This window comes from Doryrhamphus excisus, chromosome 16 (genome assembly GCF_030265055.1).
Source record: "Doryrhamphus excisus isolate RoL2022-K1 chromosome 16, RoL_Dexc_1.0, whole genome shotgun sequence".
Lineage (NCBI taxonomy): Eukaryota > Metazoa > Chordata > Actinopteri > Syngnathiformes > Syngnathidae > Doryrhamphus > Doryrhamphus excisus.
This window is the reverse complement of record NC_080481.1, coordinates 14,659,443-14,677,097: the sequence shown is the minus strand read 5'-3', so window position 1 is coordinate 14,677,097 and position 17,655 is coordinate 14,659,443. Positions and strand designations below refer to the sequence as shown.

General features: G+C 38.6%; 2 protein-coding genes across 3 annotated transcripts; one reads left to right on the top strand and one right to left on the bottom strand.

The window, feature by feature from the left end:
• Positions 1-221: 221 nt before the first annotated feature.
• LOC131104403 (calcium-independent phospholipase A2-gamma-like) lies at positions 222-10,644 on the bottom strand. Of its 2 annotated transcripts, none has more exons than XM_058051531.1 (11): positions 10,258-10,644; positions 8,927-9,115; positions 7,611-8,808; positions 5,317-6,628; positions 5,105-5,230; positions 4,879-5,036; positions 3,417-3,511; positions 3,173-3,344; positions 3,044-3,101; positions 2,762-2,956; positions 222-1,899 (listed from the first exon to the last, which is right to left on the bottom strand). In XM_058051531.1, the coding sequence occupies exons 4-11, from the start codon at positions 6,568-6,570 to the stop codon at positions 1,441-1,443; spliced, it is 2,517 nt and encodes an 838-aa protein (XP_057907514.1). In that variant the 5' UTR covers positions 6,571-6,628; positions 7,611-8,808; positions 8,927-9,115; positions 10,258-10,644; the 3' UTR covers positions 222-1,440. The 2 variants fall into 2 exon arrangements, with proteins under 2 accessions (XP_057907514.1, XP_057907515.1); XM_058051532.1 differs by having other exon boundaries at positions 8,927-9,061.
• A 2,187-nt stretch (positions 10,645-12,831) lies between these two features.
• LOC131104213 (monocarboxylate transporter 2-like) lies at positions 12,832-16,532 on the top strand. The gene is made up of 4 exons (XM_058051167.1): positions 12,832-13,048; positions 13,770-13,913; positions 15,351-16,187; positions 16,266-16,532. Exons 1-4 carry the CDS (start codon positions 12,832-12,834, stop codon positions 16,430-16,432), a joined length of 1,365 nt encoding a protein of 454 aa, XP_057907150.1. The 3' UTR covers positions 16,433-16,532.
• The last annotated feature ends 1,123 nt before the right edge of the window (positions 16,533-17,655 follow it).

Genomic DNA, 17,655 nt, shown 5'->3' with positions numbered 1-17,655 from the left:
TCTCAGTTTCTGGACATATGAGTGGAATTTAACCCCTGATATTCAGAGATTGGATGGCCCCCGCTCACTTGATGTCGTTGTGAAATACTGGTAAGAAAAATATACTGCAGGAGCCTATCCTAAATGTCTTTAGGGTGAGAAAACATGAAATGCAACATATTTTCAACTAAATAAGGCTTTATTTTTTAATAATAAATAGAAGATAATACAACATAATACTTCAATAATAATAATTCCACAGTCAACTGCAACATTTCCATATTTACTGTAGTTATTGCAATGAAAATGTTTTTTTTTTTTAATTTAATAAAGTGCTTATAAGTGCAAGTATATCTGTTTCTGGTTGTTAAGGAAACCAATTTGTTGCAAGGAGACTGTTAAATGTGCCTAAAAATATTATAGAAGTGGTTCCCAAACCTTTTACAGTCACGTACCCCCCACTCCTGCACACATTAAAAAAAAAACATACAACTTATTATTTTATCGTTCAAACTTACTTATTTGTTGATATGATGCACACAGAGCAAGGTAACAGTAACAATGTGTATGATGCATAGAGCTTTTTGGTCATTTTTGTACATATTATATGCAATATGTATACACAAAAACGCCCTCTATATATATTTTTTTTTCCTTATTAGGAGTCACCACGGTGAGCCAATCACATAAATGGTTGCTGCTTTGTTTTTAATGCTTTCTATTGATGCAATGTTGGCCGAAAATCTACGAAAATATCCACAATATTAATAAAATATTCAGTAAATGGTAGTTTCTCGGCTCTACCAAGTGACGCTAACCTGCATAAATGCTCTTGGGCTACTTGGACTCTTTTTATATTGTGTAATATTTTCACAAAAAGCTTCTAAAATATACTTTTAAAGAGCGCTGACTCCACTCTCCTGGAGGAAAACGTATTATTTTATCGTTCAAACTTACTTATTTGTTGATATGATGCACACAGAGCAAGGTAACAGTAACAATGTGTATGATGCATAGGGATTTTTGGTCATTTTTGTACATATTATATGCAATATGTATACACAAAAACGCCCTCTATATATATATATTTTTTCCTTATTAGGAGTCACCACGGTGAGCCAATCACATAAATGGTTGCTGCTTTGTTTTTAATGATTTCTATTGATGCAATGTTGGCCGAAAATATCCACAATATCAATACAATACTCAGTAAATGGTAGTTTCTCGGCTCTACCAAGTGCTCAAATGCTCTTGAGCTACTTGGACTCTTTTTATATTGTGTAATATTTTCACAAAAAGCTTCTAAAATATACTTTTAAAGAGCGCCGTCTCCACTCTCCTAGAGGAAGAGAGCACTTGAACTTGCACGTGTTCACACTCAACCAAATGATCCGTACTAGCAGAGCTGCCGCACTCGAGTTGGCTTGCACCCAACCAACCATGACAAGTATGAGCGCACCCTTAGGCCCATTTCTGCTTCATCTCCCAGACCCTCTCACTGAACCAGTCCTTGGTTCTGCTAACAGCTGATCTCTCCGCCCCGAGCACCAAACACAGTCGAGCCAGTTTGAGCCGGTTTCTCTCTAAGTAGACCTGTGTGTCTCTCTCCAGCTGGTCAAGGGCCGCCGGCCGGCTCTCATCTAGCGACACCTCGGCGCTAAGCATTGGGTTAAAGCGGAAATAGACATCGGCAGGGAGGAGGTCATCTAAAAGTGTGTGGACCCCTTCGGTGTCAGTTGCACTGCTAATCAGGTTACTGATTTTGGCCCTGAGGCTGGTGGAGGTTGCAGGGCCTCTCTTAGGGTTGTCATAGCGACCGGTGCCAAGAGACAGCACGCACTGGAATGGATGGCTGGGCCACAATAGTCTGCTCTCGTGTACCGCTAAGGCACAGGGATTGTTCATGATGATGCCGCCATCCTGCAGTGGGAACAGAGAATGTATCATTTCATGTTATTTTTATTTTCTTTTCCATATGACAGGTAGTCAAATACATTTTGTTAAGTATTCTAAATAAAGTGGCATAAAGGAAATGTATCATTTGTATCAATGTATCAAATGTATCATGAAATGTATCATTTCATGTTATTTATATTTTCTTGTCCATATGACATGTAGTCAAATACATTTTAAGTATTCTAAATAAAGTGGCATAAATGAAATGTATCATTTGTATCATGTATCAAATGTATCATGAAATGTATAATATAATGTTATTTATATTTTCTAGTCCATATGACAGGTAGTCAAATACATTTTGTTAAGTATTCTAAATAAAGTGGCATAAAGGAAATGTATCAAATGTATCATTTCATGTTATTTATATTTTCTTTTCCATATGACAGGTAGTCAAATACATTTTAAGTATTCTAAATAAAGTGGCATAAATGAAATGTATCATTTGTATCAATGTATCAAATGTATTGTGAAATGTATAATTTCATGTTATTTATATTTTCTAGTCAAATACATTTTGTTAATCAGACTGCTGAATGCCACATAAGCTACCTGCCCACACGCAAAACTTTAAATTATTATTATTTATTCTAAATTATTTAAATTATTTGTACAAATTACTGTTTACGCTGTACATTGTTCATATTTGATGTCATCTATTTATTCTCCACATTATTATTTATTATTGTACGGGAGCCAGGCAATGACATTTCGTTGGCAATTTCACTGATGTGTTATTGTCCAATGACAATAAAGAAAGTCCATCCATCCGTCCGTCCGTCCGTCCATCCATCCAAAAGTGGCATAAAGGACTACATTTTCTCACCTGGTGGATGTCACTTTGCAAAGGGAATTCCTGGAAATATCCCGGAGCGGCGGATGACGCTCGCACGGCCTGCCAAATGGGGTAGCTGGATCCTCCTGCATAGCGACTCAGAGATCCTGGTTTGTGGTTGTAATTGCAGAAGACGAAGGCCTTCGGACTGTTGCCCCAGTTGACCACTGCGCTGACAGCTGAAACCTGACAACATCGGAAACGATGCTGCAGTCTGTGTTTAACGTTGTACAAAACCCGTAAAACATAAAAAAGGACCTTTTTTGTCCTTACCTTGGGACTCAACTCATCACTGGCTGTTTTGATGAGCACTTTATCGCCAAGCTTCTCTCTGATTACAATAAAAACACATGATATATACACAGCGGTATAACATTTACATAGCATCCATTGTGTGCTTACCTTAGTATGGTCTCCCATGTCTCGGTATTATAGTAAGAGTGATTCCAGCCCATTTTTACCGTGCCGACCAAGCGGTTTTGGCGGAACACTTCAGAGCCAAAACGGCGATACATGTCGGCGCATTCCTCCAGAGAAAAATGAGCCAACCCGAGCATGAAGGCTAACACGGCACCTACAGTGTAAAAACACAACACGTTGCTTTTTATGATTTGCTTTTTATTTTCACAAAATCACTTTTGATTACCTGTACTGACTCCACATATGTAGTCAAAGAGATGATGGATCTTCTTTCCCGTCTCTGCTTCCAGTATTTTTAACACCTGGAGAGGCACCACACCTCTGGCCACAACGGAAAACTGTTCAAATTACTGATCGACACGAGTAAAACTGCAAATATACTCCAGTATGAAAACTAGCACATACTAACATACGGTAGGCCACGGCTGCTGCCTGTCTTTGTTTGTTTTTTACATTTTCTATATCTTATCCTCACTGGGGTCACAGGAGTATGCTGGAACCTATCCCAGCTGACTTCAAGCGAGAGACGGGGTACACCCTGGACTGGTCGCCAGCCAATCACAGGGCACACCCTGGCACACTGACTCTACATTCATTCATTCATTTTCTACCGCTTATCCTGGAGCAAGAGAGGCGGGGTACACCCTGGACTGGTTGCCAGCCAATCACAGGGCACATATAGACAAACAACCATTCACACTCACATTCATACCTATGGACAATTTGGAGTCGCCAATTAACCTAGCATGTTTTTGGAATGTGGGAGGAAACCGGAGAAAACCCACGCATGAGATTGCAGAGGGTGGAATTGAACAGAGGTCTCCTAGCTGTGAGGCCTGCATGCTAACCACTCGTTCGCCGTGCAGCCCCTATCTTGACTACATTGTACTACCTAATTTGTACACTGGGCCGCATCAGGCTTTCAAAAAAAAAACAAAACGCATTTATTAAAAACAAAAAAATTAAAAAAACGTCACTTTACACATATAGTTGGTGGGTAGACAAATTATTTTTTTCAGATTAAAATTAACAAAGAATTATTAGAGCCCTGTAGACATGACAAAACACGACTATAGTCACATTTATACTCTTTTTATTTACAACATATTGCGCAACTGCAGGGTCTTGAGACACATGCTAACTCGCAAACTAGAGAGCTAGCGACCTAAACGGTAGCCTTCAAGTTATTTCCTTTAAATATTTATTTAACCACTACACTACATTTTATATTTTATACAATTTATATTTATTTCCTTAAATAGCCAAAAACTTACCACTTCCACACGGATAGGGAGGATAACTATTAACAGTTATTTAACCTTTAACATGAACATTAATCAAACGTAATATTTTTGTTCTGGGTACATGATACCATACAGCATCCATATCAAACTTGCGCGGGCCGCACTAACATTAAACTTTCATATCAAGGCGGGGGCCTCAAACTAGTGTCCTGCGGGCCACATTTGGCCCGCGGGCCGCGTGTTTGAGACCCTTGCTCTACTGTGTCGCTGTGCAATTAGATTTCTGACACATACAGCACATTGTGGCGTTCTTATGAAACCCTCAAAGTTTGACCCCCATAAGACGGGGGCTAAATGGGTTCTCCAAAATAACCAGCGTTTCGCCAAATCAACACAAAATGTCAGTAGAAAAAAAAACATGGTATGCATGCAAACGACTCTTACCTTGTACCACCACCATCAATGGACAGCACTCTGATGCCACGCCCTTTTATCGGGTCAACATAACCAATGAGAGCCAAGGCTTCTCTTATGGCACGCTGAAGAGCCGGATCGCTTCTGTAGACTCGCCGCTGTCTCAGTAATGTAACAGCTGTTTTTTCCTGGAAGAAGTGAATGCATCACAAGGGTTTTTACGCTCAAAATGTGATTGTTTTTGCTTCCAACGTACCTGCCACATCAAAGCTTTGCGTGACGGGTGATTGATCAGGTATTCATTCAGCGCCTCCACACAGGTCGTTAGAGACTTTGCAGAAGAAGCCTGCCTCAGATCTTGAATCAGTTCCTCTGCTTGCTTCTGTCTCAAAAGAAGCGATACGGAACGCTATTCAAATGTATGAACTGAAGGTGTTTATATTCCTGATCGGAATATGTTTCTCTCACCGTTCTATTCATCCCTGCTCCTGGTGACTTCACGGTGGGTTGGGATGAAGCTACCCGGTTCAGATATGCCCCCAGTAGGTCAGGGATGGCTCTTGTGGGGTGACGAAAGCAGTCCATCAAGGCGACTGCTTGGTTTCTGTCTACAGTGAGCGAGTTCATCGATTTTTGGAGATTTGTGTCATCCAACGTCCCGCCCCTTTTGAAATATCGATTAATATGATTTGACATCTGGGAATGATTGTCCCCGAAGTCGGTTGAGTTGTGGCCGCTGTGGAAAAGCCCACTTTCAGGGGTGATGATGGGTTTCTGTGATGTAGATTGTGTAGTTGGTTCTGTTTGATTCCGAAGGCTTGCATCATCAGTAACCTTGGCGCCAAAGTACTTATTGATGTGTCTTGCAAAATGGCGATAGCTGTCCTCCCAGTTGTTGCTGTGGTCTGCTTCCACTGTTGAGTGGTCAACACTCGGTTTTAATTGAGATTTTTCACTTTCTGTGGAATTTCTAATGCAATTGATGTGAATTTTTCTCCTCGTCTGTCTCTTGTTGGGACATTTGGCGTCTTCTTTGGTTGGAATTTGCACTTTGGCAAAATCCTTAGAGAAGACTGAATTAATGTGACTGGCGACGTAATTGTAGCTCTCACCAAATCTTGTTGCTAAAGAACTAATGTGAAATAGTTGAACTGCAAGACCCAAGTCCTCCTTCTTGTCTTTCAAGAGGACATTTAGATCTTTGCTCCCGGACATAGTAACCTTTCCGGTTGCCTGCAGACTTTGCCGCTGTTTCCTGCCAATATACGCGGGAGTTCTGACAACATTGACATTTTCAGCTCTGAGACCGGTGTCCTTTTTCTTGAAATAAATATTAATATGTCTGGCGAGTCGATTAAAAGATTGTCCGAGGCGTCCTCCCACAGAAGTTAATTCACAATTGTTCTGCGCCACCTCGATGATCCCAATAGGAGCTTCTGCTTTGATAGCATCCCGGTTGGAGGATGAATTGCATCGTGCAATTTGGAGATTCTTTATTTGTTTGGAAAAATCCCGACGGAAAATGTCATTACATGGATTGAAATGTGTAAAAATAGCTCGACGTGCAAATGGTGATAATGATGACGATGATGAATATCTACGAAGGTGGAGTGGTTCACAGCCTGAATGGGGAGACCTTCTGAAGAGGACAATCAAGTATTTCATTTTACAGTATGAATTCCTGTCCACAGACCGTAAATTGATGCTGATATAACGACCCATTGCTGCGATCAGCTGCAATCCTTCAACGTCCAGACGAAAGATGATATTGAAAACGGTTCTGAGGGAAATAGACCAACATGTGGATTAATTTTCAACAACAGAAACTGTAAATACATATTTTTATGCAGTTCCAAAATTGCATAGACGCAGTGTCTAGTGGTGAAATCGGTATCCTGTATTAATTGAAATCAACTCTTCAACCTTATGACAATCTGTCATATTTTGACAATTTGTCAAAATTGAGAAAAGATGCTTATTTAAAATAAATATTGCAGTATATTGGCAAATATAATGCAATGTATTAGGAAAAATATTTCCATATATGGGATCTTATGTTTATATTTTCCAATATATTGCAATATATGCATAGATCATATATGTGTATATATTGATACATATAAAAAATATCTTGCGATCAAGACCAAAAAAGGACTATATTTTTACATATATAAAATTATATATATATACATATAATTTGGGATATATAAACTCATATATATTTGGATTTAATATATTTCAATATATTGAAAGCGGCAATCATTTGTATATTCTGCAATATATTGCCATATATTACATGAATATATAATATATGTACAAAAATATATTATTACATGTATTTATAATATATAATGTATTGGAAAATATAATGGAAAAATAATATCTTTTAATATAATACAATATATTTAAAGTAATATATTGATAAATATATTTTCTTTTCGTAAGGGGCCGTGAAGAATAAACGTCAAAACAATCAACAATGCATCTTCACAATGAAGTCACATCCCGTCACGTGCTGACAATGTTTACTTTCTATTCTATTGACAGTAATTTTGTCAACATTGAAATATTTCCTTGTTTTTTTGCACTCATACATTTACAATAAATATACTATTCTATCCGCATGCATTATGTCAAGAACAGAATTTAAAAGTGTTCACTAAAGAAGCAAAAGGTTGTTCTTCCACTAGAACATATCAAGGTCAATGCACAAAGTAGCCTAAAGCTACTTTAACCTTGAATGACATCTACTGAATATTTACCTGCAACATCTAAGCTTCTTCTGTCCTCATGTCCGCACATCAGCCATTGTTATTATTTTTAATAATTCACTTGTAAACCTGCCCGAAACACTATTTCTCTTGTTGTGATACCTAACTCCTTGCATTCTGTCCAAGCTTTCGCCTTATTGGATCAGCAGGGGGTGGGTGGTGGCTTTGGGGGTGGGTGGTCCTGACCAATACTCATTCAAAACAAACAGGCTTAAGGTCATGTGGTCATGTCACTGTTGAGTAGTGGAAACACATGGTAGGCTAATGTTAGCTGCATCTTACATCAAAACATGCACACATACTCACATGCATAAGTGGTATCGGTGCTTTTAGTAAACAACTTTGTCCTGTAGCTACAATGTGGGAACTTTCAAGGTGACATTTTTTATTTAGATGTGTCATTCTAACAGACATTCACTAATGCCAGAGTGGGAAGTTAAATTGCACTTTATGCAGCAGTTACAATTTATATCAATTTATTATCAAAATGTAGTGACATCTAGTGGACACTTTTTGACCTGCAACTGAATTTGTGCATAATTTGTTATTGTCCATAGGTATGAATGTGAGTGTGAATTGTTGTTTGACTGTATGCGCCTGTGATTGGCTGGCGACCAGTCCGGGATGTACCGCACCTCTCGCCCGAAGACAGCTGGGATAGGCTCCAGCATGCCCAGAAAATGGATGGATGGATGTTTTAATGAATAATGACCCAACTCAACAGACAGTAGTCATATTACATTTGTATATATTTAATATCTATATTTACCTTTTTAGGAACTTAGCAAAGACCTATGGTGGTGTAGTGTAGTGGTTATTAAAATACTCCTAGGAAGACAGCACAACTATAAACAATTGCAGTATTGTACTGTCATGGCCTTCAGTAGGTGACTGTCTTTTACCCTTTGGATCCATAATAAACCTAAAACATAACAAGTGGCCTTTATAGAGTCTGTAATTTAGCTTTTTTTTTTTTTTTTTTTTTTACTGAGGGTCAGGGCGTTTTCTTTTCACAACGTCCTGTGGTGCACTCCCCATTGCGTCCGGTCCACTTTAAGCGATTCTTGGCAAACAAAGCATACGACTTCTCCATAAACGGTCTCACGGGTGGCCACATCATAAAGCGGCCCAACAAATCCAAGCCCACTGCGCTGTACATGACCGCAAATGCCGGGACACCCCGATGAACCTGCCCATAAAAGAACACGGTTGGAAAAGCACATATATTAGATGCTAAAGATAACTATTTCATAAATATTTCTAAAAAAAAAACAAAACACATAATTGTATGACTTATGTCAACTGACCTCATCGTTCTCATCAATCACATGCATTTCCTCCATGGCCGCCTCATAGCTGACCCCCTTGTATTTGGCTCCGTCATAGCCTGGAAGTGAGATATCAACAAAGTCCACCTCGCCGGGCTTGTTCCTCTGCAGAAACTGAAGGAACCGAATTTCCGTCACACATATGGGACAGAGTCCGTCATACAGCACCTTTTAAAAAGAGCAGAAATAATGGGTCATTTGCATCATCATTTACACAAGGGATGCACCTTCTTTTTTTCCTAATAAATATTTTAACATTTAGATTTAGATTCATTTAGATAGGCTGGAGCCTATCCCAGGTGAGTGCTGTTGTACCAGTGGTACTTGTCGCCAGCCAATCGTGAAGATATCTGTAGTTTTGTTGTAACTAAATATGTTGACATCACAACTAAAACATTTTTTTTAAGTTGCGGCAACCATGGCTTCATAGGGTTTACGAAGCTTAATGTTTTTTTCTCTCATTGCAGAATTATTTGGTGAGCATTTGGCGAAATGTCTTCCTCCCGAAACAGTGAGAAGTCCCACTCGACTGACGCCATGTTTGTTTACAAGTGAGCTCAGGGGGAATTATGAGAGGTCAATTGCAGCATGTCACAGAAAAGAAGAAGAATCACTTATCGGAGATATTATTTCATGTTATCAGATTTATCAGGATGACATCACAATTCTTCATATTACTAATAACTATCGTGTACCACTCATTTACACCATGTGATTATGCATTGTACTCAAATTTCTTGTCAGAATATTCAATTTCAACTGCCACCTCGGAACCTGAAATACATGATTTAGTGAATAATGTTAATAATCACCTTATATTAACAGTTAGTCCTGCAGCCTTTTGTGGTACTTCGGTGTGTGCTCTACACCTATGCTATCTGTATTGACTGGTTGAAGTAGAACTACTTGGAATGGGGTGGTTACTGACATGTTGCATCCCTGACATTTAAAACTAAAGCCAAATATATCTGGTGGTGTCCACTTTGCAAAGACAGCCAAGTTCACACTTGAGTTTCTTAGAGGACATGCTGTTGATAAAACCCGAGCCATCCAGAGGGTCTCGATCCAGGATTTTCAAGGTGATGACTTTAATCTGACATTTATGTCAATGTTAATTTGGTATCATTGAGTGTGGCATATACGCTAATTGACACAAGCTGACACAACCAAAGCTCTTGAAAGCTTTCATTAGTAGTATAGTATAGTGTATATATAAAGCGAAATATCCCAAAATGTACTTTGTTTACCACTTGGACCATGTTTACCATGTATTACAATATATGTATTTTGAAATATATGCAAAAACTCACCTTGACTCCATTCTGAGAGGCGAAGTTTCGATGTTGATATTTGCAGAGCGTTATTCTGGAATGGATACGGGCCTGTGAGGCTAAAGCTGATACAATACGTGTTGTCATGTTGGAAAACATGGAAACAAACTTATAATAAAAATAATAATAATACCGGTCTAACACAATAGCTGACTGGTCAAATACGACAGAAACCTATCGGAAGTGTGCTATCTGACTTCTCTGTTCGCTATCGTCACTTGATCGCAGAAACATTATTAATTACAGCGGAAAATAAACGTACTCTAACAAACATTAAATCATTTTTTTTCGACTTTTACTTATGATGCTACATTCAAAGTCATACAGACACTCGGACTGTTTGGTAACGGCAGCGAAACCGGTAGGCGTGGTTCTGGGACTCGGAACTTCCGGGTCATTGAACTAAACCAGCAGTGGTTCTCGGACTCAGAACTTCCGGGTCATTGAAATAAACCAGCGATATTTTAATCACCACTTGGGGGCGACACTCTACTATGTAAAGCAGTGCAAGTGTACTTCAAATGTGTGACAAGTGAAGCACATGGATGAAATAAATATTGAAATAAAATATAAAATATAAAATATAAAATATAAAATATAAAATATAAAATATAAAATATAAAATATAAAATATAAAATATAAAATATAAAATATAAAATATAAAATATAAAATATAAAATACAAAATATAAAATATAAAATATAAAATATACTGACATTGTGTGAAATGTTTCCGTTTTCAGTTGTTTGTTTTGGGGCTTCTTCCCTTCCATTCAACCATTTTCTATGCAGCCTATCCTCACTAGAGTCACGTGGGTATGCTGGAGCCTATCCTAGCTGACTTGAGAGGCGGGGGTTGCCATCCAATCACTGGGTACATATAAACAAACAATTATTCACACTCACATTCATACCTATGTGCAATTTAGAGTCGCCAATTAACTGGTGGAAACCGGGGACCGTTGAGCTAAACTTTGTGTGGAGTTTGCAAATACTCCCCCATTTTTGCGTGGGTTTTCTCCAGGTACTATGGCTTCCTCCCACACTACAATACGCTTCTAAATTCCATACAAGTGTGAATGTTGACGTGTCCTGTGATTAACTGGTGACCAGTCCATAGTAAACCCTGCCTCTCAAAGTCCAAGCTACTTAGGATAAAGTCCAGCCAGCCTACAAAATGAATAGAAATGGATGTTTCAACCTGTAATTACACTGTAAGTCAATCATAAGAAAACTGTAATGGATAATGCAACTGCTTGCATGTGGTCTATTTGTTTAATGAGTCCTGTAAAAAAAAAAAAAAGTTCTCTTTATGGGCTGCCAATCAACCAGCAGTAACCTAACACTGAATACATGCCATAAGGCAATGAAGGCAAACCTAATGTTTTAAAAAGCAATGCTTAGGATCAGATTTGCTCCATGTCCTTGTTCCATACAAACAAAACATGCTTGTACAGCTGAGACTATAGAGCACCCCACAAAGCTGAGGGAAGTGAAAAAAAAACAAGCTCCACCTATTAAAGATGTATGTTATTTCCATGAGGATACTTCCATGCACGTCTCTCTGCGTGGATGTCAACAGTCCCAGATGATCAAACGGCCACAGATATCCTGGATCCAATAAAAGCATTTGTGAATGAGTTTGTAAGGGTGGGTCGATGAAGCAGAAGCAGGGAGTAAAGGGGCCCCCTCGTCCTCTGTTTCTTTTGAAGTCACTGTTTGCAATTCCACATGAACATTCTTTAAAGCTCGATGAGAGTAGTCACAATTGTTTTCAGTATTAACTATTGGCCAACCAAAGCCATTTTTTTTTACTTGCACGCTACACACAGAGACCACAAAATGAGAATCAATATAAGTATAGTTACCGCTTGAATAGTTGCGCCATTGGAAAAACCACCACAGTGCTCCTCTTTGATGGTTTCTACTATTTTTTTTTTGTGTTATTTGTCGTATAAATTCTGCACTCTGGAACTCTGGAGAAGGCATGTGAGAAGCTTTCATGAACCCCCCAGGAGAAATAAACTCACACGTTTTAAGTGCAGTATTTGAACCATCTTCAGCACCCGTGAGTTGTCATTCACCTGCAAAGAGACACAAAAGTGCAATTTACCTGGTTCTATTGTGTGTCTTATTACTTTGAATGTCATTTTATTTCATTATGGAACAGACTTTTCACCTTTTAGGCTGGCTAGCAGCATTAAAATGAAAAAAAAAAATCACATACCGACATTGATAGTATGCAGCAGTTATGGAGGACAATGTCTAGATCACTCCCTGAAACTGGTCTATACGCTGCTTGTATTTTTTTTTTCCCCCACACGTGATAAGATGAAAAGACTTTCAGCAGGGCCTCTCTGAGGGAGGCAGTCACAATCAGGCACAGCAATGCACTTCACAGGCCGATCCGAAGATTGTGCAGAGGTGTGGTCTGTTGACTGCAGACTTTGAATGCATACAACCTTTGCTTTGTAGCTTCGTCGTTGTCTCAACTCAATTTTTTTTGTTTTGTTTTTTTTTACTTCTGTTCTCTATTCAGTCCTTGAATCCTACATGCCACCAAAAGCAGCAACCAATCTGGGCTACATTCCACCAGATGGAGGATGGGGCTGGGCTGTCGTCTTTGCTTCCTTCATCTCCATTGGATTTGCCTATGCTTTTCCCAAGTCGCTCACCATATACTACAAGGAGATCCAGGAATATTTTTCCGTTTCCTACAGCCAGATTGCTTGGGTTTCCTCAGTCATGCTTGCATCAATGTATGCTGCAGGTCAGTAGTTATTAAACCCTACCCCTCCGTCTGGTACTTTTACAATTTTACATTTGTTCACTTCCTGCTTTCCATAATGCAGTTTAAGGTTTTTTTTTTTTAATAATAATAATACTAATTTTTTAATAATGCACCTCGTACCGAAGTATGAGGTGATATGACCATACAATGACATAATGGGTACCATAGTAAGTGTCAATATAGTGATATATATAGCACATCATACTGAGAAAATACTGGATGACATTTTTAGGTAATTGGTTATTTTTTAGCCTTATGCATTATTTTAGCTGTTTGGAAATTAACTATATCAGCAAGTTTAAGTAGTAGTATAGTATTTTAGAAATAAGGACTTAGTATGTTCTCTGTAGGCGGCATTATGAATTATCCTTACTGACCTTTTTTTGCAGTACATTTAGCAAGTGAAGATTGCTTTTATAGTTATTACCCCATATTTCCACACAATAAGTAATATATGGTAGAACCAGAGAGCAATAAAGAGCTTGGAGTGATTTCTGATGTCCAAACAAGCAAGTTTTGCTTTGTTCAAACAGCATGATTTTAGTTTAACTTAGGTTCAAGAACAATCTATGCATGTTCAAATGAAATAAAACCATTACCATTACATTTCTGTGCAGGTTTAATAGAATGAAGAGACATCATCCATAATTCTAAAGGTACTGTTAGGTATTTACACTTGGAACTGCTCTCCCCTCTGCAGGGCCCGTGAGCAGCATTCTTGTGAATCGCTATGGCAGCAGACCCGTGGTGATGGTTGGTGGTCTCATGGTTGGCTGTGGTATGGTGCTGGCTTCTTTTGGGACAAGTATTTTCCATCTGTATATCTGCATTGGAGTAATTGGAGGTAATGTAACAGGTTCCATTGTGTAATGTCAGCGTAATAGCTATACATGTCACATACATGGTTAGAAATGTGTAGTTTAGTCATGTTTGTTTATGTGTCGTAGTTGAGTGATTGAGCTGTCAGGACTTGTCATATTGGCACATATCTGGATATCGTAAAGCAATGTTTCATAAACCGTATAATAATAATAATAATAATATAATATGGTGCAGGTGCATGTTCAGACAGGGTTTTATCAGCTCTGAGCTTCAAAATGCACAAATAAATAAGCTGTTTATCAGCTCATCAGACATTGAAGACAATAGATTAAATTGTATATATATATATATATATATATATATATATATATAAATACAATGTTCAAAAAAAGGACTCATTAATGAGTTCATGACCTCAATAATTGGTTTGGGCATTTGAGACTTATGGGAATGTTGCTCCACGTAGGGCATTCATTGTCTGGAACTGATGTCCATTTTCGGAAAACTTTCTTGCCATCCATCCCAATAACATTCCCAATTGAATATAGATTGGAAGGGCACTCACAAAAGAGTAACATTATTCCCCTGGAAGAAAGAAGTCCTTTGTCAGGCGGCCATTGTGAAACGCAGACATGACCACACAGACGGGGGACCTTCAATCATGAGGGATGCCCCCTGCAACATCTCCACATCGGGAGAGTGGGTCTACCAATTGACTTTTTTGTTCCATAACCCTCAGGACGACCCGTCAACAACAAAAACGTTCAATCCAGTTACTGTGAAGTAATGATAATAATAGCAATAACAACATTCATTCATTCATTCATTTTCTACTGCTTTTCCTCACGAGGATCGCAGGGGGTGCTGGAGCCTATCCCAGCTGCCTTCGGGCGTTAGGCGGGGTACACCCTGGACTGGTCGCCGGCCAATCACAGGGCACATATAGACAAACAACCATTCACACTCACATTCATACCTATGGACAATTTGGAGTCGCCAATTAACCTAGCATGTTTTTGGAATGTGGGAGGAAACCGGAGTACCCGGAGAAAACCCACGCATGCACGGGGAGAACATGCAAACTCCACACAGAGATGGCCGAGGGTGGAATTGAACCCTGGTCTCCTAGCTGTGAGATCTGCATGCTAACCACTCGACCGCCGTGCCGGCAATAACAACAATAAAACAATAATATTAATAATAATACCCTTAGGCCTAATCACCTTCGCTTAAATTGTTGTCAATCAAGTCCATGATGGTGGCTTGGTGGACTAGTAGGTTGTCAAAATTGTGAGCCAGACCCTGGTTATTATTATTATTATTATTATTGTTAAAACCTCTGTAAAGCATCTCTTGATAACGCCCTTTTTGTGTACAATACTAGAACTGTAATGAAAGGGTCTTAATAGCCAATTATGTATTCATGATATGCTGATGAGCCCTTGTATAATTTCAACAGGTTTCGGCCTTGCCTTCAATCTGCAGCCGGCTCTGACCATCATTGGAACGTACTTCCACGCAAAGAGACCGATGGCGAACGGGCTGGCGATGACAGGAAGTCCAGTAGTTCTCTTCAGTCTGGCTCCCCTCAATCAGTTTCTCTTTGATTCTTTTGGATGGAGAGGAAGCTTCCTCATCCTGGGAGCTATTGTTTTGAACTGCTGTGTTGCCGGTTCTCTGATGAGACCTGTCAACAAAAACGTCCAACCTGAACCAAAACCGGACGCGGAAGACAGTAATGAAGCGGAGGAGATGGTCGTAGATAATAACCATGTTGTGGAAAGCCAAAATGAGAGCAAGAAAAATGGATGCGTTCACAGGTTTATAGACGTGTCGCTGTTCAAACACAGGGGATTCCTTATTTATCTCATCGGTAATGTGGTCATGTTATTTGGCTTTTTCGCACCTGTGGTTTTCTTAGCGCCATATGCCAAACATCAAGGAATCGATGAATATTCAGCAGCATTCTTGCTCTCTATTTTTGCTTTAGTAGATATGTTTATTAGACCAGCAACCGGCTTCATCGGCAACACAAAATGGATCCGACCAAGAATCCAATATCTATTCAGTTTCGCTGTCTCCTGCAATGGAGTCTGTCACCTGATGTGCCCACTGGTGTCCGGATATGTGGGTTTTGTTGTTTATGCTGTCTTTTTCGGCTTTACATTCGGAATGGTTTGTTCTCTGCTCTTTGAGGTGTTGATGGACCTGGTGGGAGCTCATCGTTTCTCCAGTGCGGTTGGACTTGTCACTATCATCGAGTGCGGCCCCGTGCTGCTCGGCCCTCCACTTTCAGGTTTGGAATATAGTCATTTTTTCAAAGAATACACACAAAACTATATTTGTGTTCATGGATTAATTCTTCTTCTTTCAGGAGCTCTTGTTGATATTTTTGGAGACTACAAGTATATGTACTACGCATGTGGTGTAATTATGCTGGTGCCGGGACTGTTTTTCTTCATCATGCATTATTATAACTACAAGAGACTGGACGAGGAGAAGCGATATCGGTCGACTGTGGAAGCTTACAACTTAAATTGAAGCAGGAATTTAATGGATCTGAGTGAGCACTGATTAGCAATGAAGAGATTTATTTTCTACCTCAGATTTGAACTATAGACTCTTTTTCAACTTGTATGCATATCTGTATCATTTGGGTGAGACCATTAGATAGATAGGTAGATAGGTTTGTTGTTTAAAATAAACTTTATTCCTCATAACTACAGAACAGTATTCAAATACAATGAGGATTTCCCTTAAGGATAAGGATGATAGATAGAACATTAAAAATAAAAATAAAAATAAAAATAAAAATAAAAATAAAAATAAAAATAAAAATAAAAATAAAAATAAAAATAAAAATAAAAATAAAAATAAAAATAAAAATAAAAATAAAAATAAAAATAAAAATAAAAATAAAAATAAAAATAAAAATAAATAAATAAATAAAATAAAAATTAAAAAAAGAAAGTTGGACTTAACATTGGAATCCGTCATATGACTCCAGTTGTCCAACACGTTGATGCAAAAATGAAGAGGAAAAGTAATCTCCCTAACAAACAATTGAAAATACATATAATATAATATGTATTAATATAATATAATATGTATTCATATAATATATGAAAAAGCTACATTTTCAGACGTCCCCTCAGACTCTCATAATCGAGTGCACACACACACACACAGCAATTTTCCAATGCTTACTTCTGGGAATTGATACATTCCTACTGAGGATAGGCGGCATCTCAAAAATGAATTTACAGTACGAGAGAAGCAAGCTAATTTGCTACCTACTAGCCATCCACATTTGTTTACACACTCAAGCGTCGGTTTGATGAGGTCATCTTTTGTGCGCTGGGAACCCATTTTTGCAGAGCTGCTTGGGAATATGAAATTCCCCTGGAGAGTAATAAACTATGTGTATGTGTGTATTTGTGTAGTAGAATTAACAAGCCTTACAAGTTTGTTATCATAGTTAAATGTGAATTCAATACCACGCAAAATCGATTGAGCGATTGATTATACGTTACGCCTTACAAGCCAATAGTCATTCTGTAACCTGCAGGGATGTTACTTGACAATTTTTGCTGCCCTGCTAAGAAATATGACACGTGGAATGAACTGTGAATTAACAGCGCGGGCGAAATGCAGTCTGGTCACGACTTGAAAAGTGTTTTATTCTACCGAGCGACAAAAGAAAATCAAAACCGCAGCCGGTGCTTTTGTTTCAGTTAACCTGCACAAAGTGGCTTCATAGCGGA

Excerpts from the sequence above, each read along its gene's own strand:
- LOC131104403 (XM_058051531.1), bottom strand. The coding sequence starts at position 6,570 with ATGGGTCGTTATATCAGCATCAATTTACGGTCTGTGGACAGGAATTCA. Across the intron at positions 3,512-4,878 it reads ATTGATGGTGGTGGTACAAG|AGGTGTGGTGCCTCTCCAGG; the intron begins GTAAGAGTCGTT and ends CGTTGTGGCCAG. Across the intron at positions 3,345-3,416 it reads CATATGTGGAGTCAGTACAG|GTGCCGTGTTAGCCTTCATG; the intron begins GTAATCAAAAGT and ends TTTACACTGTAG.
- LOC131104213 (XM_058051167.1), top strand. The coding sequence starts at position 12,832 with ATGCCACCAAAAGCAGCAACCAATCTGGGCTACATTCCACCAGATGGA. Across the intron at positions 13,914-15,350 it reads CTGCATTGGAGTAATTGGAG|GTTTCGGCCTTGCCTTCAAT; the intron begins GTAATGTAACAG and ends TAATTTCAACAG. Across the intron at positions 16,188-16,265 it reads GCTCGGCCCTCCACTTTCAG|GAGCTCTTGTTGATATTTTT; the intron begins GTTTGGAATATA and ends TTCTTCTTTCAG.